The 25,728-nt window shown below is 52.8% G+C and overlaps 10 protein-coding genes across 10 annotated transcripts; 4 read left to right on the forward strand and 6 right to left on the reverse strand.

The window, feature by feature from the left end:
• Positions 1 to 56: 56 nt before the first annotated feature.
• Positions 57 to 1,450, reverse strand: RHO25_003891 (uncharacterized protein; the record flags this gene model as incomplete). Its single annotated transcript, XM_065602465.1, has 6 exons — positions 57 to 95; positions 148 to 170; positions 242 to 418; positions 588 to 1,110; positions 1,269 to 1,346; positions 1,406 to 1,450. The coding sequence occupies 6 exons, from the start codon at positions 1,448 to 1,450 to the stop codon at positions 57 to 59; spliced, it is 885 nt and encodes a 294-aa protein (XP_065458537.1).
• Positions 1,451 to 1,824: 374 nt separating this feature from the next.
• RHO25_003892 (uncharacterized protein) lies at positions 1,825 to 3,323 on the forward strand (the record flags this gene model as incomplete). The annotated part of the gene is made up of 2 exons (XM_023599360.2): positions 1,825 to 2,145; positions 2,202 to 3,323. 2 exons carry the CDS (start codon positions 1,825 to 1,827, stop codon positions 3,321 to 3,323), a joined length of 1,443 nt encoding a protein of 480 aa, XP_023456139.1.
• Positions 3,324 to 4,763: 1,440 nt separating this feature from the next.
• RHO25_003893 (uncharacterized protein) lies at positions 4,764 to 5,726 on the reverse strand (the record flags this gene model as incomplete). The annotated part of the gene is made up of 2 exons (XM_023599361.2): positions 4,764 to 5,405; positions 5,463 to 5,726. 2 exons carry the CDS (start codon positions 5,724 to 5,726, stop codon positions 4,764 to 4,766), a joined length of 906 nt encoding a protein of 301 aa, XP_023456357.1.
• A 911-nt stretch (positions 5,727 to 6,637) lies between these two features.
• On the forward strand, positions 6,638 to 8,953 carry RHO25_003894 (uncharacterized protein; the record flags this gene model as incomplete). Its single annotated transcript, XM_023599362.2, has 1 exon — positions 6,638 to 8,953. One exon carries the CDS (start codon positions 6,638 to 6,640, stop codon positions 8,951 to 8,953), a length of 2,316 nt encoding a protein of 771 aa, XP_023456375.1.
• Positions 8,954 to 9,613: 660 nt separating this feature from the next.
• RHO25_003895 (uncharacterized protein) lies at positions 9,614 to 11,404 on the reverse strand (the record flags this gene model as incomplete). Its single annotated transcript, XM_023599363.2, has 1 exon — positions 9,614 to 11,404. The coding sequence occupies one exon, from the start codon at positions 11,402 to 11,404 to the stop codon at positions 9,614 to 9,616; it is 1,791 nt and encodes a 596-aa protein (XP_023456374.1).
• Positions 11,405 to 11,684: 280 nt separating this feature from the next.
• Positions 11,685 to 13,142, forward strand: ISN1 (IMP 5'-nucleotidase; the record flags this gene model as incomplete). The annotated part of the gene is made up of 5 exons (XM_065602466.1): positions 11,685 to 11,709; positions 11,760 to 11,770; positions 11,824 to 11,844; positions 11,898 to 12,746; positions 12,807 to 13,142. 5 exons carry the CDS (start codon positions 11,685 to 11,687, stop codon positions 13,140 to 13,142), a joined length of 1,242 nt encoding a protein of 413 aa, XP_065458538.1.
• Positions 13,143 to 15,057: 1,915 nt separating this feature from the next.
• Positions 15,058 to 15,454, reverse strand: RHO25_003897 (uncharacterized protein; the record flags this gene model as incomplete). The annotated part of the gene is made up of 2 exons (XM_023599366.1): positions 15,058 to 15,203; positions 15,259 to 15,454. The coding sequence occupies 2 exons, from the start codon at positions 15,452 to 15,454 to the stop codon at positions 15,058 to 15,060; spliced, it is 342 nt and encodes a 113-aa protein (XP_023456167.1).
• A 1,132-nt stretch (positions 15,455 to 16,586) lies between these two features.
• On the reverse strand, positions 16,587 to 17,594 carry RHO25_003898 (uncharacterized protein; the record flags this gene model as incomplete). Its single annotated transcript, XM_023599367.2, has 5 exons — positions 16,587 to 16,991; positions 17,039 to 17,128; positions 17,181 to 17,337; positions 17,388 to 17,523; positions 17,579 to 17,594. 5 exons carry the CDS (start codon positions 17,592 to 17,594, stop codon positions 16,587 to 16,589), a joined length of 804 nt encoding a protein of 267 aa, XP_023456266.1.
• A 363-nt stretch (positions 17,595 to 17,957) lies between these two features.
• Positions 17,958 to 21,029, forward strand: RHO25_003899 (uncharacterized protein; the record flags this gene model as incomplete). The annotated part of the gene is made up of 1 exon (XM_023599368.2): positions 17,958 to 21,029. The coding sequence occupies one exon, from the start codon at positions 17,958 to 17,960 to the stop codon at positions 21,027 to 21,029; it is 3,072 nt and encodes a 1,023-aa protein (XP_023456265.1).
• A 1,477-nt stretch (positions 21,030 to 22,506) lies between these two features.
• Positions 22,507 to 24,898, reverse strand: RHO25_003900 (uncharacterized protein; the record flags this gene model as incomplete). Its single annotated transcript, XM_023599369.2, has 4 exons — positions 22,507 to 24,011; positions 24,152 to 24,439; positions 24,505 to 24,541; positions 24,893 to 24,898. The coding sequence occupies 4 exons, from the start codon at positions 24,896 to 24,898 to the stop codon at positions 22,507 to 22,509; spliced, it is 1,836 nt and encodes a 611-aa protein (XP_023455285.2).
• Positions 24,899 to 25,728: the final 830 nt, after the last annotated feature.

Here is a 25,728-nt window from a genome sequence, read left to right on the forward strand (position 1 = left end):
TGCAGACTTGGCTGTGATCGTCGCAAATGGCTTCATTGATTGTTGGAGCCTGCGCATTACAACTTTGTCTGCTTGCTATGCCTGTACTCATAGTGCTGTAACAAATTAGCATGTATCCGGGTCGTTGGTAAAGCTCCGATAACATACCCAGTCTGACCTTGCAAGATCGGCTATGATTAGGAAAGTGTCAGGTTAGCCCTATGTCGACTACGCAGTCCAGCGTTCCTTGTTGGAAGCTCACCTCGTACTTGGTAGTTCTCCTCTGCATCTTCGAGAATCTGCATATCGACGTCGACGACAGCCATGCCTTCGGCACAGCTACCGAGCCGTGTGAGGGCGCCGGCATACGGGACACAGACCTGTGACAGGCCAGCATAGCCCTTGCCCGGAGGACCTCCGGCGTTGGCGAAGACGATCGCTGTTGGGCGTCAGTTTGACTCCATTTCTGAAACACAGTCCTTGAGACCACGCATGCATAATTTCAGCTTTTGTGCAGGAAGCAAGAAATTAAAATATGCCAAACGCATGTCTCAGCAGGATCAGGCAAAGCACTCCAGTCTGTTGGTACTTCGTGGCAGCTCACTTACCGCAGGTGTTTTCGAAACAACGGGCTGTCAGCATTGAGTCTAGAAAGAGGCCTTCGGACACAGGATTAATGGCCAGTCCGGCTTTTGAGCAGTCGCTTAAGGTCCAGAAGGTCGGAATGATGAATAGTTTCGCACCCTTTGCGATCATCTCTCGGAAAGCTTCTGGGAACGCCAAATCCCAGCAGATCAACATCCCAACCTTGCCCAGTGGTGTGTCGAATACGGGATGGTCATCCATGGAACTGCTCGTGAGATGCAGTCGTTCAATGTCACCCCAGAGATTCTTCTTCACATAACGACCCGCGATGTCGCCGGTGTTTGTGATGAAGTAAGCAACATTCAATAGTCGTTCTTCTTTCGTACCCGCGCCATGCAACTCGACGATTGTGCCTGGGACTATATTGATGTTGCATTCTTTGGCCAGAGAAATGTATCCGTCAAGGTACCGCTGCCAGTGAGAGCAGGCTTCTTTAAACTTCTCATCGTTTGGGATCCAATTGAGCAAGTGATATTCTGGCAATACCTGTAGGCGGTCGGTGAGGTCAGCACTCTACTGGCACGATAGAAGGTACTCGTGCTTAGGCAGGTCGCTGTCGCGCAAGGTGCCCTAGGTAAAGACCAAGAGCAAAGTGACCGCGAAAATCCAGGAGCGTTTTTCTGGTAACTGCTTTCCTCACTTACAGCAAGTGTCGCATTCTGTTTCGCAGCAGCACGAATGAAGTCACAAGCCACTTTGAAGTTGCGCTCCATAGCCATTGGCTGATAAGATGCTCAGCTTATGTTGCCTGCCAGGTGGGCAGAATTGAAGAGATGCGAACCTTAGGCCACATCTGAATCACAGCAACGCGATGGACTGGTGCCATGATTTCGGGATAAGAAGAATTGTGCAGTGTTATGGCGAGAGAGATGGAAAGGAAGTCGATTGTGGTGGAGGACCACCGAGGACTTGCGGAGGAGCTACGGGAGTGGATGCAATGGGACTGCGGTGATAAGATAATGATGCCGCCGCTGCTACAGCACAGACGTGAAGTCCGACGCAATTGTATAGTAATCGACCTGAGTGTCGGAATAGAAACGCCGATGTTGAAGTCCTGTTTGAGTCGTTGCTTCTGTTTCCAACTCCGCTCACGTGCCAAGACTCAGCGGAAAACCTGCCGTTCCTGATTTTCGTGGGGCAGTCGCGAAATTGTGTGCCAGCGACGCCGTGACAATCTCCGCCGACACCACCACTGCAATCATGAGCGTACGACAAGCACCGTCCTACCAGCAGGGCGCGCCGACACGGCAGGTGGACGACGACTCCGACGTCGAAGAGGAGGCGCTCGCCAACGACTTCCGCGAGCAGGCGGGCTATGGCGGCGATGATGGATATGGCTTGGAGCAGGTGGACTCATACGGAGGAGGTGGACAAGATCTGCAAGCGCAGCTGCAGGCGGCGGCGACGCCGCTCGAATATGGCGCGTCCACGGAGTTGAAGATTCAGAGCTATGACAGCTACTGCAATCTGTTCCACTTCATTTTGAACAGCGAAGGGCCAGTCGACATCGAGGTGCCATCGGTAAGGATATCTGCAATACAAATTGCATGAAGAATGGGACACTGATGAAATCGCAGTACTTCTGGGCATGGGACGTGATCGACGAGTTCATCTACCAGTTCAACTCATTCTGCTCTTTCCGTCAGCGCGTGGCTTTCCAACAGAACAACGAGGAGGAAATCGCAATCCTGCGCGAAAATCCGAACACCTGGGGCTGCTATTCGGTCTTGAACGTCCTCTATTCCCTTATCCAGCGATCACAGATTAGCGAGCAGTTGGCCGCACGAAAGCGAGGCGAGGATGCTTCACTATACGCCGGCGAATACGGCAACAGGCCACTCTACCAGATGCTGGGATACTTCTCCATTATTGGATTGCTGCGAGTGCACTGCTTGCTCGGTGACTTCAGCCTGGCACTCAAGACTCTGGACGACATTGAACTCAACAAGAAGGCCATGTTCGCCCGTGTCATGGCAGCCAACTTCACCACCTACTACTACATCGGTTTCTCATACATGATGATGCACCGATACGCAGACGCTCTCCGCGCCTTCAACCACATCCTCATCTACGTCTCAAGGACGAAGAACTTCCAGAAGGGTGCTCAATACGACAGCATCAGCAAGAAGAACGATCAGATGTACGCACTGGTCGCCATCTGTGTCGCTTTCCACCCAACGAGACTCGATGACACCATTCACACCGCTCTTCGCGAGAAGTATGGCGAGCAGCTCACTCGCATGCAGCGCGGAGGTCCAGAAGCTCTCCCTATCTTTGAAGAGCTCTTCCGCAGCGCTTGCCCTAAGTTCATCTCGCCCACACCTCCTGACTTTGACAACCCGCAAATCAACGTCGACCCCGTCGAGCACCACTTGGCGATCTTCATGGAAGAGGTCAAGAACAACATCTACACGCCTACCGTTCGCAGCTACTTGAAGCTCTACACCACCATGGATCTCACGAAACTTGCTGGTTTCCTCGAAGTCGACGCCGATACCCTCCGCAGCTGGCTCCTGGTCAACAAGCAGCGCAGCCGACAAGTCCGACACACCGGAGACGGCGGACTCCTCGAAGGTGACATCGTGAACACCAGCGACCTCGACTACGCCATGGAAGGCGACATCATCCACGTCAGCGAAGCCAAGGTCGGCCGGAGGCTAGTAGATTGGTACCTTAGGAACTTGGCGCGGACGTACTAGAAGCAAAGATGGGGCAAGATGACTGCGACATGCTGCAAAAGTACGCGGCGTTTATGGTGTATGAGCTGGACGGCAGCCATGGGGTACAAGGTATGAGGTATGCATAGCAAGGCGTACCGGCATGAATGAGACGCAGCGGCTCGGCCACTCGCAGGGCTATCCTCTGCATAGGTCAAATGAATCACAAAAGAAAATTTGATACCACATTGTGCATTTCCTCCTTCATGCTATCGTTTCAATTCTCGCAATCTAATCTTCTGGCCCAGGTTTGCATGTCCACTACAACTCCATGCGGCCCGAGCGCCAATATGTACCACTCCGCTTAGTCGACATCAACACATCGCTGATACTCATTCAACACATACGACAAGATGATTGCCAACCTCTATCGTACCATGGCTTTCGAACACATTCTCCAGCGCTTCATCGACGACACCCACCAGAGATCATGGCCGCGACCCTCCTCAACAATCTTCTCATTCCACCTTTCGCCAACCCACTCCTAAAACCGACGTGATTCGTAATTCTCGTTGTTTGCACTGCAGCAGCAGTAGCAGCAATTTCCGCATCCTGTCTCATAAGCCATTCCTCTTCAAAATTTCGCATTCTTGCAGTACTCTCATCAATGTAGCGCGTTGAAGTCGCTGTGGCGATGTGAACGCGAGTGTATGCATCTGCGCTTGCGTGATTGCTGTTGTCGTTTCGGGTTCCAGAAAGGTCCCGATCAATGTAGCTTTGCTTTTCGAGGCTCTGATACTCCGTTGTTGTGGAGGAAGCGGTAGAGCGATTCATGTTTTGCATGTGTGTGAGATGTCTCACTCGTGTCTTGTGGTTTGGTTGTGTAGCTCGGGGCTTGTGGTTTCTGCTTTGCTGCCTAGTTTGTCTTGTTCTTTTTGTGTGTCTGAGCGAGAGTAAGATTTGACGCCAGCGTCAATAAGTCAATCAATTTGAGAGTGCGAGAGTCGCTGTCTTTGCTGCTGTTTGAGAATAGGAAGGAGAAAGGAGAGGGAGAGAGACTGGGCTTTGGCCTAGAGCAGAGCGCTGGATTGGCTGTGAATGGGTCGCTCTAATTCAGGACTGCGGAGCTCTTCACTGTCTTTTGCGCGCTTTCCTGCATTATGCTTTGTACTGGCTGCGCTGCGCGCTGTGGCGTCTGCTTGGGCTTGGTCTCAATTGAGCACTGCTGGCGCGGCAGGAGTTCTGCAGGATTTGGTAGCAGCCTTATACTGTGACTAGGCGTGGCCATCTTTGTGCTTGCCTTGATGGTTCCCTAGCCCATTCAGAGTTCGTCTGCCTTGACCGCGAGTTGGAAGCTGACATAGCTTCAGAAGATGTGGCGGGGACGAGTTGGTCTGCAGAAGCTTTGGAATGCTCTGGAGCTTGTGCTAGAGGACTGCTCGCGTTCCATGATCTTGATTTGCGTCCTAAGTTGTGGTCCGCTCACTCTCCAGCCTCGAAGGTCCTCCGTCTCTCGATCTCTGCTCTGAGTTCGTCCGAGTCCAAAGGCACGCGGCGGCCGCTCCATCTCTGCTTTTCTGCAAGCGCAAACCCTTCGATACTTCTCAGCGCAACAACGAGAAAGCCAAGCTCCTCGCGATCCACATCAAAGATCTCCCACCATTCAACTTCTGGAAGCTTCACATTAGTTTCGCGGGCGGCCAAGTAGATCGCTGCTGTTGCGAGGGCAGACGGCTGATGCGTAAGGTAAAGCAGCTGTGGACTCAGCAGTGCACTATTCAGGTGCTTGAAGGCGACTCTGGCCACTTTTTTGCCTGCTCCTGACTGGAAGACGTCCATCGTCTGCAGGTAGTTGATGCACAACGTATGTGGCAGCGCCACATGAGTCTGAAAGCCAAGGATTCGGAGCATGTTTGCTTCAATCTCATAGAGGAATTGCCTCTCAGCTTCGTACAGCCCTTCGATGTAGTTGCACGACTCTGCGCGCCGCCTTTGCTCCTCTGCAGAGGCTATCTGATCAGGGCTTAGTTTTGACAGATACTGAAAAGTCAAGAGCACCTGTCGCGCGCTGACAGGATGGGCTGATGGTTTGGCAGTGAGGTAAAGGGCTGCGGCTCCAACGAGCTATGTCACGTCAGTTCGCTAGCGAACGGTGGGCGATCAAACAGCTGCAAAACATACCTTCGAGTCGTAGAGAAGCATGCTGCCGCCATCGGGGCCTGTCCAATATCTCTGCAGTATGACGAGACTCTGGGCAATGATCTCCTGTGGTAGGTGGAGGAGAATTCCCGCGGCTTGGACATGCCGCGCAGTCTCGTACCGGATTGAATCCTCGAGATCTCGCGGGAGGCCATCTAGTTGACTAGCCGACGTTTCGAGTTGAAGAGATGTGGCTAAAGTGTTCAACAAATGCGACAGCTCCCCGATCGAAGGCATTGGCGCCATATTGTGCTGATCGCAGAGCGGTCTCTCGATGAGTGGTCACCAGAATAGATGCGTGCACAACTTGCCAACACTAGTCGTTCACGTACTGCTCATAGCGTCGAACGGTATAGGAAAGGTGATTTTTCCGACTCAGTCCGATGGTACTGTAGGCGCGCGTGGTCGACAAGAGTCGTCAGCGACTCAACAGTGAGCGCTCGTGCAAATGCCTGAGCGTGGTCCGAGAAGCAGCTTGCCCAGAGCGGTTCCCGATAGAAAGTAGGCGCTCGAAATAGGACGCGTGGTGTCGGAGGAGTCTGATTCGCGGAGAAGGGTGTTTGAGAACGACGGGCGCTTCCTCGTGTCGCTTGGATGCCAAGACGTCCCACCCGCGCGCCGATCTCTCGCGCCTGCCCAGCTCATCCTCACCTCACCTTCGTCTCATGCATCACGACAACTGAAACCTAGCACGTTTCGACCTTTGACCCGACCGCGCAGCGCACTCGTCTGTCGAGATGAGCAAGGACTTTTTCTGCACGCGCTGGCCACCGCACCGCTGGAAGCAGACGGCCATGCTGCCACCAGACTCGCCAGCCCTGCATTCGGAATCACCAAGTACGACGCACTGCTTGTTTTGGAATCGAAGATGGCGTTGAATCCACCCGAGACCGTCTGCCCCGGCCTGTGTCGACTGTTTAGCACATTGCGCGCCAAGCGCGAGACGTGCGAGGTAGGTGTGTATAAGAGCGTCGGCCCTCTGCTGTGCCACTCCTCTTCATCATCCCAGCATTGTGCGTTGTTTGCATCGTTTCTCTCGCTTTCACAGTCTTTAGCATCCCCCTCAGGTCTTGACGACCACTCCACACTCGTTTTGGGTCTGGTACCCATAACCTTGTTTGAGTCTTTCCAGCACTCTTTCACAAAAGTTACTCAGCATGAAGTTCTCCCCAGCATTCATCGCTGCGGCCAGCATCATCGGCTTGAGCGATGCTGCGCCAAAGCTTCACGACCGCCAAGCCGATCCGTCTACGTGCGCCTGCTATGGTGGTGGGGCACCATCGGGCTATGGGCCTACAGTGACCCATACCCAGACACTTACCTCGACTGCAACTATTACCGAGACACAGACGCACACAGCTGTTCCAGAGTCCGACACTGAAGTCTCGCCGACCGAGGGAAGCAATGACAAGCCACCTGCCTACGGAGCTCCGGGCACCACTTCCGCCGCTCAGCAATACAGCTACAGCATTGTCACCGTGACTATCACGAACGGCTATGGTCAGCCATCTGTGTCCCAGTCTACCGCCTCTGTGCCAATCGAGGAATCGAGTTTGACCTCTGGCGCACCTGAAGCCCCTCCTGGGTATGGTGCGTCGAGCGGCGTTGTCATCAAGCCCGTCACCAGCGCTCCTGCATTCACAACCGGCACCGCAATTCTGTCAGGTGGCTCTAGCGCGCCAGCTTCCACCGATTCCTCTCCAAGCCCACCTACAGATGGTGGTGACGAGCCGGCCCCACCTGGATACACTACCAGCGTCACGAACATCGAGACCACCTATGCAACCACGTGCCTTGCCAGCAGTGTCTACACGACGGACGGCACTACGATTACCACGACTTATGACTCTTCGACTACTTCCACTGTCACTTCAACCATTAGATCTACCGTTACTGTGCCAGCTCCCGGCAGCACAGAAGTTTCCCCTACCGAGGGTGTGCCAGGGTACACTTCAAAGGATGAAGACAGTCCAACGACGACCTCACCTCCGGATTCCCCTCCTGAGTATTACACTACCACAATTGCATCCACCACCGAGGTCATCGTTACCTCTTGTGCGCCAAATGCGTACGAGTGCCCAGCAGATAGCACTGTGAAATCGACGAGCACCGTCTACTTCACGACCACAGTCTCCGGCACTCAACCAAGCAACACCGACGTCTCGCCAACTGGATCATCACCACCAGGACCTCCTGGCTATGGTCACTCAAGCTTGACGTATTCCTACACGTTCTCTGCCAACACCACAATTGTTTCTCCTACTGGAGGATCTGGCTACCCAGTTCCACCTGCTGACTACTCATCGAGCTCAGGCTCAACTGAGGTCAGCCCAACCCAATCTACGTCTGCTCCGATCTACCCAACTGGACCACCAAGTTATGGATCTCCATCTAGCTCCAGTGGTGGCTCTATTCCAAGCTTCTCGTATGTCCCATCTCCGAGCTCGAGCTTGGCCTATCCAATTGGATCCAGTAGTGCTCCTACTGCACCTGCCTACGGCGGCTCTTCCTCAACTACTGCCTATGCATCATCTTCTAGCATCGCCTATCCTGTAGGCTCCAGCAGTGCTCCTACGGCCCCGGCCTATGGCGGCTCAACCTCTGCACCGGCATACCCTCAGTCCTCTGCTCCAGGATACGGTGCTAGCAGTTCAACCACTTCCTTCATTTACCCAATTCCAAGCAGCAGCACTGAGTCCAGTCCTGAGCAGTCCAGCTACGCTCCACCTGGATATGGGGGCTCCTCCTCTTCGGTCGCCTACCCAGTCTCCTCGAACACCGAGAAGCCCCAGCAGTCCACCGGCGTTCCACCAAGCTACGGAGGTAGCTCTTCTTCCTCCACAGGCAGCACTGAAGTGAGCCCAACCCAGACCTCGAGCGCCGAGGTTCCTCCTGGATACGGACAGCCAAGCTCTTCTTCTGAAGCCAGCCCAGAACAGACTTCTAGCGCAGCTGTGCCACCAGGATACGGATTGCCAAGCTCTTCCTCTTCTACTACTGAAGCCAGTCCAGAGCAAACTACCAGCGCCGCGCTTCCACCCAGCTATGGTGGTGGTGAGACAACAACAAAGACTACCGAATCCAGCCCCGAGCAGACCACCAGCCCCGCTTCTCCTCCAAGCTACGGCGGTGGCGAGGACACGCCAACTTCTTCCGAAGCCAGCCCAGAGCAAACTTCAAGCGCCGCAGTCCCTCCAGCCTACGGCTCTCAAAAGCCGTCCGAGACTGAGTCCTCTCCAGAGGAGACTGCACCACCATCATATGGCGGAAATGACAACGACTCCGGCAAGCCAGACAACTACGAACCAGAAAAGCCATCGAAGACCGAGTCTTCTCCAGAGCAGACTGCGCCACCTTCATATGGGGGCAACGACAACGGCAGCAAAGACAACGAGGCCGAAAAGCCAGACACCTACCCGAAACAACCAAACAGCTACAAGCGCAGCAGGAACGCCCGCAAGTTCCGCGGCTAAACAGCACATCCACTTACCTATCTTACAACTGAGCTGCAACTAGCAGTCAAAGCACCAAGCTTACCACATGTCTTGATAATCCCTTACCTACAACAAGACAATCGGGCACAGTCAAAAGGGGAACACGGGATCTATGGACACGGAAATGGGCATGGATATGAGACTTGTACGAATAGCATATCAAACAACAGCAACAAAATACTTGCACAGACAAAAACAGAGAACATTTGCACAGAATTGGGATGAAGGCATGAGAGTATTGCATATAGACTTGCGAAATCATCAGAGATGAATATTCTTCGCATCAATGCGTGCCTCACAAGCCTCCGTAATGTGGAAACGACTCCACTGTCATTCTGTTTTCTACTCTGTACTGCACGACGGCCTTTCAATGAGCAGGGACACGTCCGGCAGGCGCAGTAGAGACATTGCAGCATGGCGTCAAATTTTCTGATGAGTACCTCAGACCGAATGCCATCTCATGTTGATCCTGATATTCACGATCAATGGCACGAATAATGTTCGATGTGCAGAAAGTCACATGGCACATACAATGACCACAACGCAGCGAGAAAATCTTTGTTTGTGCAAAAGAGATCATTCACAAATGGAAGAGCTGGCTGGAGCTCTGGAACTTGCGTTGTCCAAATACAAAGATATCTAATCTTTTGCAATGTCAGCGAGAGCAGTCACAATGCTCCGAGCATCGCTGCCAACGTCTTCGAGCGTCCACTTTGCAGTCTCATTCCCGCCTTTGAGCTCCAAAGTGCCCTCGTCCGTATGCAGTTCTACTGAAGCCGACAGCTGACCAGCAGCTCCTTTTCTGACAAGCAGTCCACTCCTAGGCTGGAATTTCCAACCCTCGCATTCGGATGTAAGGTACTGAGCGACCGCGTCAGTGATATACTGATCAACGTCCTCCGTGAGGTCTTTGAGATTTGTCCAGTCAAATGTCTGCCCCTCCTTGACGTAGCTGAAGGTGTGCCACACGGTGTCCTCAGGCGTACTGCCGACCGTGAGCTTGAAGGGTGGAAGCGAGGCAACTTCAATGGAAGCCGTCGCCGATGATTGTCGGAAAAGAGCTTCGTACAGGGACTCGGTAGTTATTGTGCCTTCTGTATCGATCGGAAGTTCCACGCGTGCCTTGTGCACAGTAGCAGGAATTTGCGCTCTCTTCAAGAGAGCACCCAATCTGTTAGCATATGCGTTGATCTGATGGACATTGGCACTATGACCCATGAACACCAGTATTGGCGCAAGTATTTGCAAAGGCTCTTTACGGTCTTCCTTGGTTTTCATGGGGGCAGGGACTTCAGCCTTCTGTTTGGTGCGTTTGCGATGCGCTCGTCCGAGTAGAAGTCGAGCAGTGAGCATGAGTGCATTGGCAACTTGATCTTGCGAGCCGTCACTGTCCACATCGTTGTTTTCATCGAGCGACACCAGATCGAGCTCGACTTTGATACTACCAATGGCATCATTATACGTGAATGTGATCGAATTGCCTTTCATCGTCACGCCCTGCCCGTACAGGGTTCGAGACTCTCGGATCATTTCGTGATATAGTTCTTCGTCAAAGAGACTGTCCCTTGCGTGACGAACTCTTGCTTCCAGTGTCGGCTCTCGTTCTTCCGGCAACAGTGGTAGCCTGGAAGTTCCCACAACGCGATTGCCCCTCTTCAAGATCGCTCTCACCGCCTGCGGACGGGCACCAATACCTCGTTCAAGTGTGATGTTGCCCTCGTCATCTTGGATCAGTGCAGCCGTGGTCCGCCCTGACCTCGTGCTACCGTTGAAGCCAAAGTGCACGCACATGTGCTTCTGACCGGGCATCCGACTAACATTCCAGCCTTTTGCCATGATCTCCTTGATTTGTGACCAGTACCGCGCCTCTTTCCTAACATTATCCTGCAATCTTGCAGCAGCTGCGAGCAAGCTGTCTGCACTTTCACTGAGGGATTTGGCGCGTACGTTGGTCGCAATGATTCTGTTTTGAGCTTCACGAGCGGGATCGGCAGGAGTGCGAGCCCAGACATCTGCTCCGATGGAAGCTGTCGGCACAGTTTGCTTCGCTATCTGTGAGATAGTCGCAGCACCTTGAGCAGGGGCGTACGTCGATTCGAGGATGGAAATGGCATCGAGGGCGATCATGATATCTTGGTGAGCCTGCCCGACGTGGGTGAGGAGCTGCTGCCGTATCCCATATAGATCCTGACGCGTAGTGGGCCTCTGGTCGCCATCTTGCACTTCATCGTCCTGCTCGTCGGCGCCATCGTCGGTGTTGGCACCAGATTCGGGGTTCTCATCTGCAGCCATTTCTGCCCTCAAGCTTTCTTCGGTGATGTCGCGAAAATGGCCGCGCTCGAACTGCAGTTGCTGCAGCCGTTGCCCAAGGGTTGGCGCAGGCTCTCCGGACGACGCCCAAGGCGTGAGGGTGGCATCGTTCGCAGCCATGGCGGCGTGGTCAGTGGTGCTGCCGATTGAGGTCGGAGTTGCGACAAGGTGGGAAGATCATATCGGCGGGAAGACGCGACGCGCAGAGGCACGTCAGGGATCGGCGACAGGGATTAGAGCGCTAAGCGAGCGCTAAGACCAGGCGTGCATGTGCAACGGCCAGGTCCGATAGCCAATGTTGAGTTGCTGTTTCTTCCAATCTTCTCTCTCACTCTGAGCCTTCTCAAGTCACAATTCATCAGACACCAGAGAGAATCGCACCCAGATAAGCTTATCAAAGATGACCACCCGATATCGTGTCGAATGTGAGCCAGCATGATTGTCAGCGTCCCAAGAACGAGCTGACACCTCGCAGATGCCCTGAAGGTTCGTTTGCCAAGCGAATGCGGTATAGATGAATGATTGCTGATGCTGTATAGACGCACAGACGAGATCAGTTCGTAAGTTATATCTATCTGGAGAAAGGAGTTGAACCTTGTCTGATCCATATCAGATCGAATGGATCAAAGGTCTTCTCGCAGTGCCATTTGTGCTGCTCTCCCAGCCCACCAACATCCATGAAGCGGACAAACCCAGCGTGGCCAAGATGGCCAAGTCAGCGCACGAACGCTATGCTCAGATCATGAAAGATGTCGAAGACCTGCTCGAGGATCATATTGCACATCAACGGCAAGGCAACGAGAACAGATCCAAGCTCAAACTCCTCGTGCCCTCAGTCGGCACCTTCTTCACACCCTTACCTCTTCAAGATGCATTTGACTGGCAAGATAGGAAGCGGCACATCTCCTCCCGCCGCTTTGTGGCTCCGTCTTTCAATGATGTTCGACTTGTTCTCAACACAGCTCAGGCCATGGCTCTCACGAGATCCGGCAAGCTCGAACTGGTGACTTTTGATGGAGATGTCACACTATATGATGATGGCCACAATCTCTCACCTGATAACCCAGTCATTGAACGCATTCTCGCACTCATGAGGAATGGCTCACGAATCGGCATCGTCACGGCAGCGGGGTACACAGAGGCTGAGAAATACTATCAACGTCTCTTCGGTCTCCTTGATGCCGTGGCGAGCGAGAAAGGTGATCTTGATCTCAACAATCGACTTGTCGTGATGGGTGGAGAAGCCAACTTCCTGTTCCGATTTGATGCCAATGCTCCACACAAGCTTGAACCCGTTGCAGACGCGGAGTGGCGCTTGCCTGAGATGCAGACATGGACAGAAGAGAACATTGCCGACTTACTCGATGTTGCTGAAGCAGCACTGAAAGACTGTGTTGAGGCAATGAACATGCCAGTGCAAGTGCTGCGCAAAGAACGTGCCGTGGGCATCTATCCGCCGAAGGTATGATACGACCTCGAGAACGGCGTAGCCTTCTCAATCTCTGCTGACACTGTGATCCAGGGCAAACTCTCCCGCGAACAGCTCGAAGAAACGGTACTCGTCGTGCAACGCATCCTCGAAATGTCACCCGCCGGCAAACGCATACCCTTCTGCGCCTTCAATGGTGGCAATGATGTCTTTGTCGACATTGGAGACAAGTCTTGGGGTGTCATGGCCTGTCAGCGGTACTTTGGCGGAATCGAAGGAAGTCGTAGCTTGCACGTCGGAGACCAGTTCCTCAGTGCCGGGGCAAACGACTTCAAAGCGAGATTGGCGAGTACGACAGCATGGATAGCGAACCCAGCGGAAACAGTGAGCTTGCTGGACGAGATCCTGGAAATGGAGAATAGCAAGTGAGTGCATCGAGAAAGAGCGTAATATTAACAAATAGCCACTCAGAAGCATCACTCTCTCCTGAGTAACGAATTTCTCACCCTCTACGGCGTCATGTTTGACCATCTCTGCCCTATCTTCGTTCATGCCAAGAATCGAATCAGTATATCATGTCGTATTTCGCATGTCAAGGCACGAGAAAGCTTATTTTCAGTACGAGATCACACTCTTTATAGACTGCGACACCGTAAGCTTACTAAGACTATCTATAGCCATTCGGGATCTCACTCTAAGGCTCCAATTCACACATGCCACGAGAGCATAAAATTCTATTCCATTCTGCCTGTCAGCACGCAATGTCTCGTATCCGTCATTCGACTCAACTCTCCCGCTCGCGACGGACACCAAATGGACTCAAGGCGCCGGTGCCGTTCGTGTTCACTTCGAGCGAGAACATGTTGTATAAAGAAAGGCTGGCTGCAATGACCTACTCTCTCCGGCCCTCTTACCACTTACTCGCAGAAGCTGGTCGGCTTACTACAGAATCTTTCACTCGCCGTCACATCCAACAAAATGAAGCCCTTAACCCTCTTCTCCGCTCTCACTTACGCTTCTTCGAGCTACGCGGTCTACTGCTGCCTCCCTGTTGCAGCGGAAATCCAGAATCAACTCATGTGTACTGATGGTGCACAATCTCAATGTGTAAGTTGTCCCTTTCCCCTGTTTGGTCCCCCAACGTTCATTCTGAAAGAATTTCCCGATAATGGCAATTGAAAGTTTCGATCAGCTAACGTGAACGACACCGCAGTGCTCCAAGAATTCTTACAAAAGCTGTGGGAACCGTGGGACGTTTCAGCACCAATGGCACAGAGCCAGTTACAGTGATATTTCCTGTATTGGTGGAGGGGTTCTAGCTTGTGTTGTGTAAGAATCGAAGCAATTGAAGGAAACGTGATGTGAGCGAAGGTGAATGTTCAGGTGCGTTGGGTGGATGGCACATTTGAAATATAACTGCCACACATCCTGTAAGTCCCGTCCCTCTAATACCGTAAGCTGACTAACTCGATCATCAGTAAGATCAGTCTGTCTAAACAGATATACCATGCGAACGTGCAACTCTTAATAGATCATTGGCACATTGCACAGTCACCACTTTACGACTTTGCTCGTTCATACGAATCTATTAAAACTACCGCGCGTGTGAACCGACAGCTTTTCTACTTATAGATCCGATGCCATCCGTTTCGAACCAAGACATGAGCATGTCGTACAGAAGCAAGACATGCTCACAATATGATATTCTACCCACTTGACGAGAACTTTTACACGAACTCAGCACCTTCATCACCATCAACACCAAAACTCTCACCATGAAACTCTCCATCCTCCTTTCAACCCTTGCATACGCCTCCTCTGCCTTCGCAGTCTTCTGCTGCATCGAAAACGCCGGAAACGAAAACGATCTCACTTGCAGTGGAGGCATGGAGCCGAGATGCGTACGTTGATCTGCCCTTATGAACACCCAATTCTCCTCCGAGGCCTGCTGACAATACATACGCGATGTGTTGTAGTGCTCCCGCAACACCTATAATACCTGCAACAGCGAACGTCGTGGGACGTTTAGAACAACTTGGAGACGTGGCAATCCTGGGACGATTCCGTGTAAGGGTGGAGGCGCGTTGACTTGTGTTACGAATAACATATAGATGAGGATCTGCATGATGATTCATGGAGAAGTGTTACGGATAGGCAAGAGATGAGGAAATATTGTTTGGTTTCTCTCCGAGGGAATTGAAACAGTAGAAAACAGAAAGCTGAGAAAAGGGAATGAGGTATGCAACAAAACATCTGGTATCATTCAAAAATCCATTACATCAAATTTCATCTCTTAATTTCATACAGTGACACTTCATCGTCATCGTCGAATCAGTAGAACAATCTACTGGCGTCCACTGCTAGTCCCATCCTCTGGACCAGGAAGTCCCTCCTCATCACCAGGCTCAGCATAAGTGCCCTTCTGCTTCGCAGCACCACGCGTGCGCGAGTCCAAGATGTTGCTCTCATCGACGTCGCGGTCGTCCTTCTCTGTTGAATAGTTAGCTTTCGAAGCATTGAACTTGTGCGTGTAAGATGGATTTACCTAACTGAGCATCCGAGTCGGCATTCTCGCCATAGCCTCCCTCCTCAACAGCGGCATCGTCCTTGACGACCGGGATTCCGTATTGATTCTGGCCAGTACGGCTTGCGTAGTCGTTGTCTTGTGCGTCTCCAGCGGGAGCGTCACCGCTGATTTGGTCGTTCTGCTGCTCGTACTGCTCGTCGGCGGAGGAAGACATGTTGGGCGGTGTTTGGTTTGGTTTGATGTGTTGGAGTTGTTGACTTGTGTTACTGTTCAAGACTCCAGTGCTTGTGGATGATGTTCGACAAGCAAGAGGAAACATGCAGAACTTATACCTCTTTGCCTCTCCTTCCTGCGGTCAACTACATGTTGTCATGGGGCTGGGTGATGGGCTAAATCTCGTACGTCACTGCTGATGCATCTGTAGAACAGTAAGGCTCATCGTGTTTGAAGCGACGAAGGTGTAGTCACTCTGACATCAACTATAGCAGAGTTCTCGACACGTTAACGACGCAGGTACCATCAACAGACTTACCAAGTCATGAAGCAGATCTTGCTAGATCCAGCCTCGTTGAACCACAAAAGAACCCATGAGCACTTTTCAGCCACCGGACCTCGAAACATCACATCCCATTGGCACAGAGTGCTTCCCGAGTAATAGCATGCGCTGAAGAGTGTCTGAGCCGCGCATGTGCGAAGACTGAGGAGAGATGTGGTTGTCGCATGAAACGTCAATGACATGCAGGAAGCAGACTAGCGCGCCAGGAACAGAGTTCGATCGTACATGAAGCGCGCCGGGGAGACATGAACCCTGCAAGGTTAATCTAGCATTTTTGAGATCGCAAGAGATCTGGCGGATCTCTGGATCTTCAGACCAATGCAAGCACTACCGTTGAAGAAGAGGCTCGCGTACTGTTCGTGACGTGTAGGGTCCCTGATTCGCGTCGCCCGGAGGATTGCGGTACGTCGTTATGACGGCAGCAACAACGACACGATGAAGCCCTTCACATCAGAATGACATTGATGCAGAGTATCCTTGCGATGCGTGCATTGGGACTGGAAGTCATCAGGTGTTGATATTATTACACTGAATGCGTATAGAAGCTGTGGGTATCAAAAACTCATGAAGCTTGAACGCGCCAAGGACGCGTCGTCCACCTTGAGAAGCTCGCTGGCTTTCTAGGTTGCAATGCAGGAACGGTGTACAACTGTCGTAATGCTGTAGGGCATGTGTAGTGCCTCGCTGCACTGTTGCAAACTCGTGGTGAACAGGGAAATCCCGTGTGGCCTGAAACGTTCGACGAGTGCTGATGCCAAGAACGCTGGCAAGAGCAAAAGAGTAAGGCCGTCTAGTCCTCTTCGCTGGCAGCCTTCTTGCCTCTACCCTTGCGTGCCTTCGGAGCGGATTTCTTCTGAGGTGCGGGCTTCTCCTCTTCGGCAGACACGTCCTCGGTGTCGCTCGTTGGCTCAACTTTGGCTGCGGACTTGGCCTTACGTCCTTTGGTCTTCTTTGGTGCCGGCTGCTCGCTCTCCTCGGCGGACTCCTCAGCCACTTCTTTCTTGGCTGGAGCTTTCTTCTTTGACGTCTTCTTGGCCGGAACTGGTGCTTCATCTTCCTCTTCGGCTTTGGCCTTCTTGCCGCGTGACTTCTTCCGTGCTGGCTTCGATTCGGCCTCCTCGTCTTCGTCCTCTGCATCTTTGCGAGCTCGCTTCTTTGAAGGCTTCTTCTTCTGCTTGTCGCCCTCGTCATCGTCCTGACACAAATCAGCATTGGCAGATTTCAAAGGGTGCAAGTACTCACGTCATCTTTGCCCAGCTCCTTCTTCTTCTTCTTGGTCAAGAACATGCCTTGGCGTGGGTTGGCTGGGTCATAGCGATTCATCTCAATGTCCTACTCCACTCGTTAGTTCGATGCATCATACTTCATGTGAGGGGCTACTTGCGCCATTCCAATCCTCATCGTCAACGTGGCCTTGCTCCAGGGAGCGCTTGACTTTCTCTTGCGCATCTGCGGGGAGGTCATCGTAGCCATCGACGAGGTCAAGATCTTCGCCGGCGGTCTCCCACCAATTGTGTAGCACGGTGGGCGTCACGCAGCCCCTGGGTATATGTCAGTCATGGAAGATGAGAAGAGCAAGGCTGTGAAATACCAGTGGCGCCACTTCATGGACTGGTGTTCTTGGATCTGCACGAGGACTCCCTGACGGAGTTCCCCCTTCTGAATCTTGGATTCCGCCTTCTTGCATGAGGTATTGGAGCATCCCGAGCGACCCGTCTTCGCAAGTTCTAGTCTGGTCAGTTCCGACTTGAGTTTGTCATGGAGCAGGTATTTTCGACGCACCGACGCGGTAGCTCATCTTTGCTGTTGTTGCTGTCTGACGCCGCCGCGTTCGCGTGCCGAGACGCGTCCAAGAAACGAGCGGGTGGTGGAAGACGAGGCAACTGGAATCACGATATTGGGTTTGCGCTTGGAGCGAAGACTTCGGAACAGACGAATGGCAGTTGAAAAGACGCGGTGTTTGGAGAATGGGAAGTGTTTGTGGACTGCAACCCGCAGCAAGCAAGAACAGCCATCTCAGTCCAGGCGACAGTTGCTTGGCACTTGCAGGGATCCGGGCGATCGCGTCGGAGTCGCGAACGTCACTCGAGACTTTTCTTCTCGCAGCACCGCCGTCTTTCCTCTCATCTCTTTGCATCTGCACGACTATGCCACTGCGCCAATGAGAACATGGACGATCCGTAGAGCGCAGTCGATTGCCTGGACCAAGGCTCTGCGATGGACAACGCGACTCGCTGTGCGGCGAGCGCTGCATGTGGCGAACCCATCCAAGCTCGATGAGCCGTTAGGGGAAGCTTCGCCACAACAACTACTGGAGCCTCTGGGGAGGCGATATCAATTATTTCGAACAATCGAGCCTCCAGGACGTGATGTCACCTTATGGATGCCTCTGCTTGAAGGCGCACTGCCGCCGCATCTTCGTGATCCCAATGTCACTCCACCAGACATTACCCTTGGCGCTGTGGACGTCGCCCAGGTTCTGCTCGGCGCGCAATACCCGATGAATGCGGACGATAAACCCCTTGATCTCCTCTACCATCTTGGCATTGAACAAAATCGATGGACTGCTGTCGTTTGGCTGATCAAGAAGCTGGTTGACAGGTTCCCAGCTGCACACGCTGTCGAATCGCGCCTTGCAGGAGTGGGAAGTATATGGCAGAAAGTGCCAAATCTTGACGACGTCGACCGTCCGCTGGATCTCGGGGCACCAGACGCCCTCGTAAACGAGGATGCACTGCGGTCTCCATCGTTGGACGATATGCTCGATGGCCTACATCCGATAAACCAGGATCGAAACAATTTGCTGGGCCACGAGGTACTGGGACAAGTGTGGCGCACACTGGGCGCGATGATCAAAGCGTGTGTAGGAAACGACATGAGACCGGAGGTGCTGGAGATCATCGCCTACCTGCATCATCGGGAGGTTATGCCGCTGGCCATCTACCAGGCAGAGCCGAATCCTGATAGGTGCGCAATTCAACAGCCGCCTCTCATCCCATTCCTGTCATCACGGATCCTAACATCTCTATCCGATGCCGCTTGGCGCGCTCATGAAAAGCTCGTGATAGAGGAAGCCAAGGCTTACGGAGCTCTATCCTCACCTCGACCAGAAATTCGCGGAAGTGTCTTTCGCGTGCATGTAGCAGGCCTTCGTGCAGAGGTGTGGATGGAGCTTATACTATGGTCGTGCCTGTACGGAGGTTGGACTCGTGAAGGCGCCTTGATCCTCAGGTCGCTGCTCGCAGATCGACCCAAGTCCTGGACCCTGCTGTCCTGGACAGACTACCAGAAATCTCTCCCTGAGAACTATTCTACAGAGCCACGAGACTGGAGGTCATGGGAATTCCTCTTCAAAACAAGATCGAAGACATCGATGGATGATGTCCAGTCGCCGAAGCCTTCTGTAGTTCGCACGATCAGCAGCGAAGTAGTCAATGCTTATGTGGACGCACTGTCTTGCGATGTCAACATTGGCGTAGGAACTCGAGGGACTGACATCGAAGTGGTGATGGATTGCATGCATACCATGAGACGCTCCTTGGCGGAACAAAAGCAAAGTCTTAGCTTTGGCACGTGGGGCGGGATCAGCTTACGACTTCTCGACACCCGCAGTGCTGCACCAGAGACAGACAGTAATCTTGCTCAAAGACTGGTTGCTCTGACTTCTGGTTTTGGAAGTGACCTTGACACGAGCAACAATCAAGACCTGCCAGCGTATGTCAAAGATGGCACCACAGCCATGCAAGGGATCTTACATCGCGCCCTTTACGGTCAAGTTTCTTCTGGATCCTTCGAAGGTAGCCTAGAAGTGTTCAATCGGATTCAGTACCGTGCAGATCAGGATAAATTCAGGGCTGTCGGGTCATTCTTCGGCAGGCTGAACCAGCGAGGAAACGTAAAGAAGGCGGCGAACTCGGTCTTTCGCGCTGTGAGTTCCCTAGGCATGTTCACAAGCAACCTTCCCACTATTGAATATCCCGGGTTCCACGCTCAGATTCCGCTCACGACGTTGGCGCTTTTGCTGGACCAGGTCACCGAAGCGAGAGCTTTCGATTTCGGCCGCTGGCTGATTTACAGCAGAGACGTAGATGGACCGGTCATACCCAAAACCTCCTACGACGACCCAAACTTGCAGCCAGCTCTGATCCGGTTCGCTGCTGCCAGTAATGACAAAGCCCTCTTGTCCCTTTTTAAGGACAGCCGCCTTTCCCGAGCATCGCTGGAGTCGGTTCTGATCAGTCAGATTCAGGCACTCCGGTGGGACGCTGCGCAGGAAGCATTAGACTACCTCTCCAGCATACCAGGCCCAGGCCTTGGTAGTCAGCCTTTGGCTGTTGCAATACGGACTATGCTTGGACAGATCACCGACCTCAAAGGCGAACAGAGCGATACATCCGCAAACCTGTCCCGAGCGCAATCATTTGTCAGGACTATCGCCAAACGCCAACGCAAACTTCGAACACAGGCCAGTGTGTCATTGCTGGCTGTGCTAGCAGCGATCAACAAGCGCTGGTTCGATTTTGCGTTCCCTCTGTGCCCAAAGAAATCCAATCACCCGCTTCAACTCGATACCAGCAAATTCAATATGTTACTCGAGGGCGTAGTTGCCGCACATGGCAGCGTTGGTGGTCGTCGTTTGCTCGGGATATTCTGGCCGCACTCCGCACGACGCACACATGATGCTGCTTTCAACATGGTTCGTAGTAGCGCAATGCGCAAAAGGATGCCACGCATGCGAGCCAGAGCTCTCAATAGCTTGAAGCGGCAGAGGATTGTGATCTCTTCGCCGAGGTCAGGTGACAGGAGCAGACTGGTTCTTTACGGGGCGATATTCCCCGATGTCAACACGATCCTTATAATCCTTCGCAAAGCGCTTGAAGAAGTCAAGGCATCGCCACATCCTTCGAGCTCGGACGACCAGGAACTTGTCGCACCATCCCTTACCGAGAAAGATACTGGTGAGGAACTAGATCTCTCGCCACGTGGTATTGTTGCTTGGGCGGTCCGAAGACTTGCCGAACTCCCCTATGTACAGCGTAATATTGTGAAGCAGCTGGATGTATTCCTGAAGGAACAGGGCATGAACGAGCTCCGCAAGGACCTTCCCGCGATTTACGAAGATGTAGAGGCGGAGCTTCTGGACAACTTTGCCGATGACGAGGTGCATGCAAGTCCGCAACAAGCAGAACGGCAAGCAGGCCATGATGACAACACATTGCGCGATGCACATTGAGAGATGCTCTGTGGCTTTGACTTTGATGATGAAGGTTCTTGGCTGCGATCTAGCACGCGAGAACGAAAGCAATTTCGCGCAGCTCCTCAAATCCCGCCGCGCTGGTTGTGCCATTTTGATCGATATGCTGTAGGCCTGACCGGCGAAGCATTCGCACGACCAAACATCATGAGCACGAAAATCGGAAAAATTCAACGCAGATAACGTTGACCGCGGCAGGTGACCTGGAAATGGGTGGTTGTACAGGAAAGTAGAGTGCTGCCGCCCTGAAATGGGCTATCATACTTGCGTTGTGGAACGAGATTGCTGTTGCACGACTGCGCATTGCTGTTCGCAACCAGGGGAGTTGGTGTGAGCCACCTCAAAAGTATTCGTGTCTCCGCTACAAAGGTGGCGTTCGAAACAGTAGACGAAACAGCGCCAGTGGAAATAGAGGGAGTGAACATGGAATCACAAGAAATGGAATGGCAGGAAGAGAAAGGAATCAAAGCGAGCTAAACGAGCAAAGCTGCAGAACTTCACACATTTCCGCTTCTACAGAAATATAAATTTGTAATAAACATTTCTGTATATCTGTGTACCACGTATTACAATTATTGCTCCTTCGTCTCACATCACACGTTTCTTTTGTCATGTCAAATTAATAATCTCGCTTTGAGCTGCAGTAGATGCGTGTGTGCGGCACGGCGACAATTATCATTCGATCCTTGAATATTATTCTCCGTCTGGCTATGTTAGACCCATGGAAATCACTTCATTCTCAAATCTTGGAGTGAAAATTTGTCGTTGGTGTCGCCAATCTGCTTGCTGCGCGAATGCAAAATAAATAGACTGAGGAGAAGGTTGCTGACAATGTAAAATTGATAGAAATGGAAGCCAAAATATGTAGTGGAAGAGGTAGAGGGCTCTCATATAATCAAGGCAAGAAAGGATGAGATTTCTCTAATGTTATTGAGGAACGCTGCGACGAGGATATAAGAGTACAGAAGCATCGCTTTGAAAATTTGGGCGTTAGTGTGAAAGTCATTTTTCGAATTGAAGTCATGTCTGCCCCCCTCTGTCTGCGCTACTTCGCCAACTCGACCCATGAAGGGGAGTCAAAGCTACTATAGTACAAAACAAGAATCAACATCCATCGTCTTGACAGACCAGATTCCCCAGAGACCAACAATAACCGATAACAGCCAGCTTTCCAGCAATGAGCCAACATCACCCTTGCGGGGAGTCAAAACTCATGCATAAAAAGCGGCACGTACATCAGTTCAATCGTCGGTCTTGAAGTCGCTCAGTCTATCATCTTCCATGCCCGAATGCCCAGGCGCCTTCCTTCCGTATCATTATCCTCCTCAGTGTACTGTTCCCTCCACTCTTGACGTACCCAAAACCTCCTCGGAAAAAAGCAGAAACGCCAGCCGTGCCATGCGAGAAAACAAGCGCAAACCCCAGAAATGCCTCCACGTCGCTCAAAGGGCATCTTTTACACGCCATTCGTCATCGCCAAGTCCTCTTCGCTGGCGGGTGCAGTGATGATGCTGAACTGGCCACCAGTAGTAGCCCCGTTCAACAACTTCTCTCGCACAGCTGTGTTGTCGATCAACTTGGCGACGGGGACATCATCATCCGTTCCTTGACCTGTCTGGTAATTCGCCGAGAAACCCCACGAGTATGCCTGGCCTTCCTTTGTGATGACGATGTTGTGATCGGAAGCAGCAGATACGTGAACGACTTCTCCTTGGATGGTCGGGATCTTTTGTGGTTGGGCAAGGATTCGCGGCCGGCCGGAGTCGTCTTTAATTGTCGCCTCTGCTGGGAGCTTAGCGAGGTCGTCTTCTGAGATACCAGTCTGCGCGCCGTCGATACGGCCCCAGATGAGACACGCTCCGTCCTCAGTTGCGGCAAGACTGTGGTGGCCTCCGCCTTTGATGCTTGTGACATTCTTGCCCTTGAGTGCGGTGACGACTCGAGGGTTCATGATGACTGCATCATCTTGTCCAGCGTTGTCCATGATGCCTGTCTCGCCGAAGTTATTCAAGCCCCATGCGTAGATGTCTCCCGTCTTTGCAATGGCGAAGCTGTGGTATGCACCAGTCTGAATGGATGTGATGCCCTTCTTGGGGCCCTTGGGCAGTCCGAACTCGCGTGGGAAAAGCGCTTCGGTCTTCGTTCGCTCAACAATGCGGCGGCCAAGCTGATTCTGCTGCCCTGAACCCCAAGCAAAGACAGCTCCTTTGGTGTCCATGGCCAGGGCATGGTTGGCTCCAGCCTTGATGCTGGTGATGTTCTTCAGTCCCGGGATGAGAACGGGGCGTGTAGCGACTTTGACCTCCTGAGTAAAGCCGAAAATGCCGTCGTTGCTGCGGAACGTGCCCCATCCGTACACCTTGCCATCGTCTGTGAGAACGAATGAGGTCGAGTCGCCGGCTGCCACTTCGACGAAGCGCGTGCCCTCTGCAACCTCTGTTTGCGACCAGTCTACCTCACCCGGCAGCGCCTCTTTCGGATTCAGCCCATTGTCATCGCCTTCCTCGGAATCACTGTCTGAACCCGCATCGTCCATGTCTTTGAGTCCGCCATCCCAGGTGGTATCTCTGCCGAGTGTGCCTTGATCGTTGACGCCCCATGTCAAGATCTTGTTGTCAGATGTGAGAGCAATGGCGTGCATCCCACCAGCCTCGATCTGCACAACTCCGACTTTGCTTGCTGATAGTTCTGGGTTCAAACGTGGCCGCTTCACGTCGATGCTCTTCTTTGCTGTGCCCAGGCCCAGCTCACCGGCTGTTCCCTCGCCAAACACGTAAACATTCAGCTTTTGCGTGGGCGCGTCTTGAAGGATGGGTCCTTTCGTCAGAACCTTGACCTTCTTGGCTGGGGCGGCGGGAGCATCGTCGTCGGCGGCTTTGCGCTTGCGAGTCGTCTTTGCGGGCGCCTCGGTCTTCTCTTCGGCCTTAGCCTTCTTCGTTGTCGTTGTCTTCTTTGTGGTAGCTGTAGCGGCATGTAAGTATCCGTGCACATCGATAAAGCACAGCGGTAAGGACTCGAAAAGACGCGTCATGTTTGCTGTTTTGCAGCGCGCATTCTCACGCCTTCCATGCTGTCCTCATATACGTGGAGATTGAACTTACTCTTGCCCTTTGTGGCAGTCTTCTTTGTCTCAGCCTCGCTATCTGTCTCGGTAGCCTTCTGTCCGCGTCGCTTCGCCGTGCCGTTTGTCTTGGCCTTAGCGGCTGCTGTCTTGCCTTTCGTAGCCGGCGCGGGTTTCACGATCTTGGCCTTGGTGTTGGCCTTTGGTTTGGTGGTCGTCGCGTCTGTGTCTTTGGGCGCGGCGGTGCGTGCGGAGGCGCGTTTCGGAGGCATCGTGTTTGGCTCTTCGGATGCGGGCTTTTTCGTCTTGATATACTTGATCTGCGCCACTATTTTACGGTGTCAGTCGTGAATTCCAAAGACAGAGGGAGGTGTGGTGGTTGCGCCGACGAACTTTTGATGGGCTGAGGAATGTGAAAGCGCTGCTGCGGCTACGCCACGTGCAATGTTCACTCGGGTCGCGTGTCGAAGATGACGCTATGCGGTTTCTGAATATGCGCGCGTCGAAAATCAAAGTGCGCGGATCGTGGTCGCGGTGATTTTGCAGTTGTGTTGATGAATCCAAAAAGTGTCTGTGTGCACAGCTCGCGTCGAGATGATCACATCCTGGGAGAGCTTCGGAGCTCCGGGAGTGCTTCGGCTGCCTGCATCTACACAACACCAGAAATTCAGGCACCGAAAGCCAGTTCTCCCTCCACAGACAAAGCAGCCTGCCGTAAATACATCGGCTCTCTGCAGCAACACTGGCCTGCGACTTCAGCCTCGTCTAAGGCCGCGCCTACCAACATGGTGTCTCATTGTGGCAGTCGAGAGCACACCGAGGATCAGGACTCACTCGGCAGCAAGAGGACACGGATACATCTGTGATGGCGGCAACATGGTCTATGTTCTCCCTGGCCAGCTCTCAACTCACATACGATTCAGAACTGCCGGTTGTTGATGCGCTGTGAGCTCCCGCCGGTCTCTTACAGTCTGTGGGCAGGCACCGAGAGCTGAGCTGGTATCGCGCGACCGTTTGCACCAAGAATTCCCGCCATTCTCCCTCGGACGATGTTCAATCGTCACTTAGCTCTTCGTTGGCCTTGTCGATGGACGGTGACGATGTCTTCGCACGCAGCATGTCGCCAAGAAATATAGAGACGCAGATCACGGAGGATCTAGCAACGCCGTCGCATTGCACGCATCATGCGCACTAAATCGTGCCAGCACAACAACATCGCCACGACGACGGGGAACGATGTCCCTTATATGGGGATGCTATACGAGGAATTCATGCCCCAAACGTATGCTAATCACGTTCAGCCTTTGTCCTTGCCCAAGCCGACTTATAGCCTGAAGCCGTGCAATTTGGCTCAGGCACGTCAGGTTGAGGAGGGGTCGTGGGGCTCCATACTGATCGACAAGGATGGATAAATTCACCTGCAGGTACCGCAATGCGCAATCGAATTACTCCGCGTAGGAACGCGAACTTCCTCCAATGACCAGACTTTCCTTCAATATAGACAACCTTTCGGTCCACAAATTGGCCAAAATGCTGCCAGCATACCAAGTCGAACGGCAAAACATGGCATCATCGTGGAACCATAGAACGTATGCAATTGTTCCTGCCAAGTGCTAG

This window comes from Cercospora beticola, chromosome 2, assembly GCF_033473495.1.
Source record: "Cercospora beticola chromosome 2, complete sequence".
In the NCBI taxonomy this organism is placed as follows: domain Eukaryota; kingdom Fungi; phylum Ascomycota; class Dothideomycetes; order Mycosphaerellales; family Mycosphaerellaceae; genus Cercospora; species Cercospora beticola.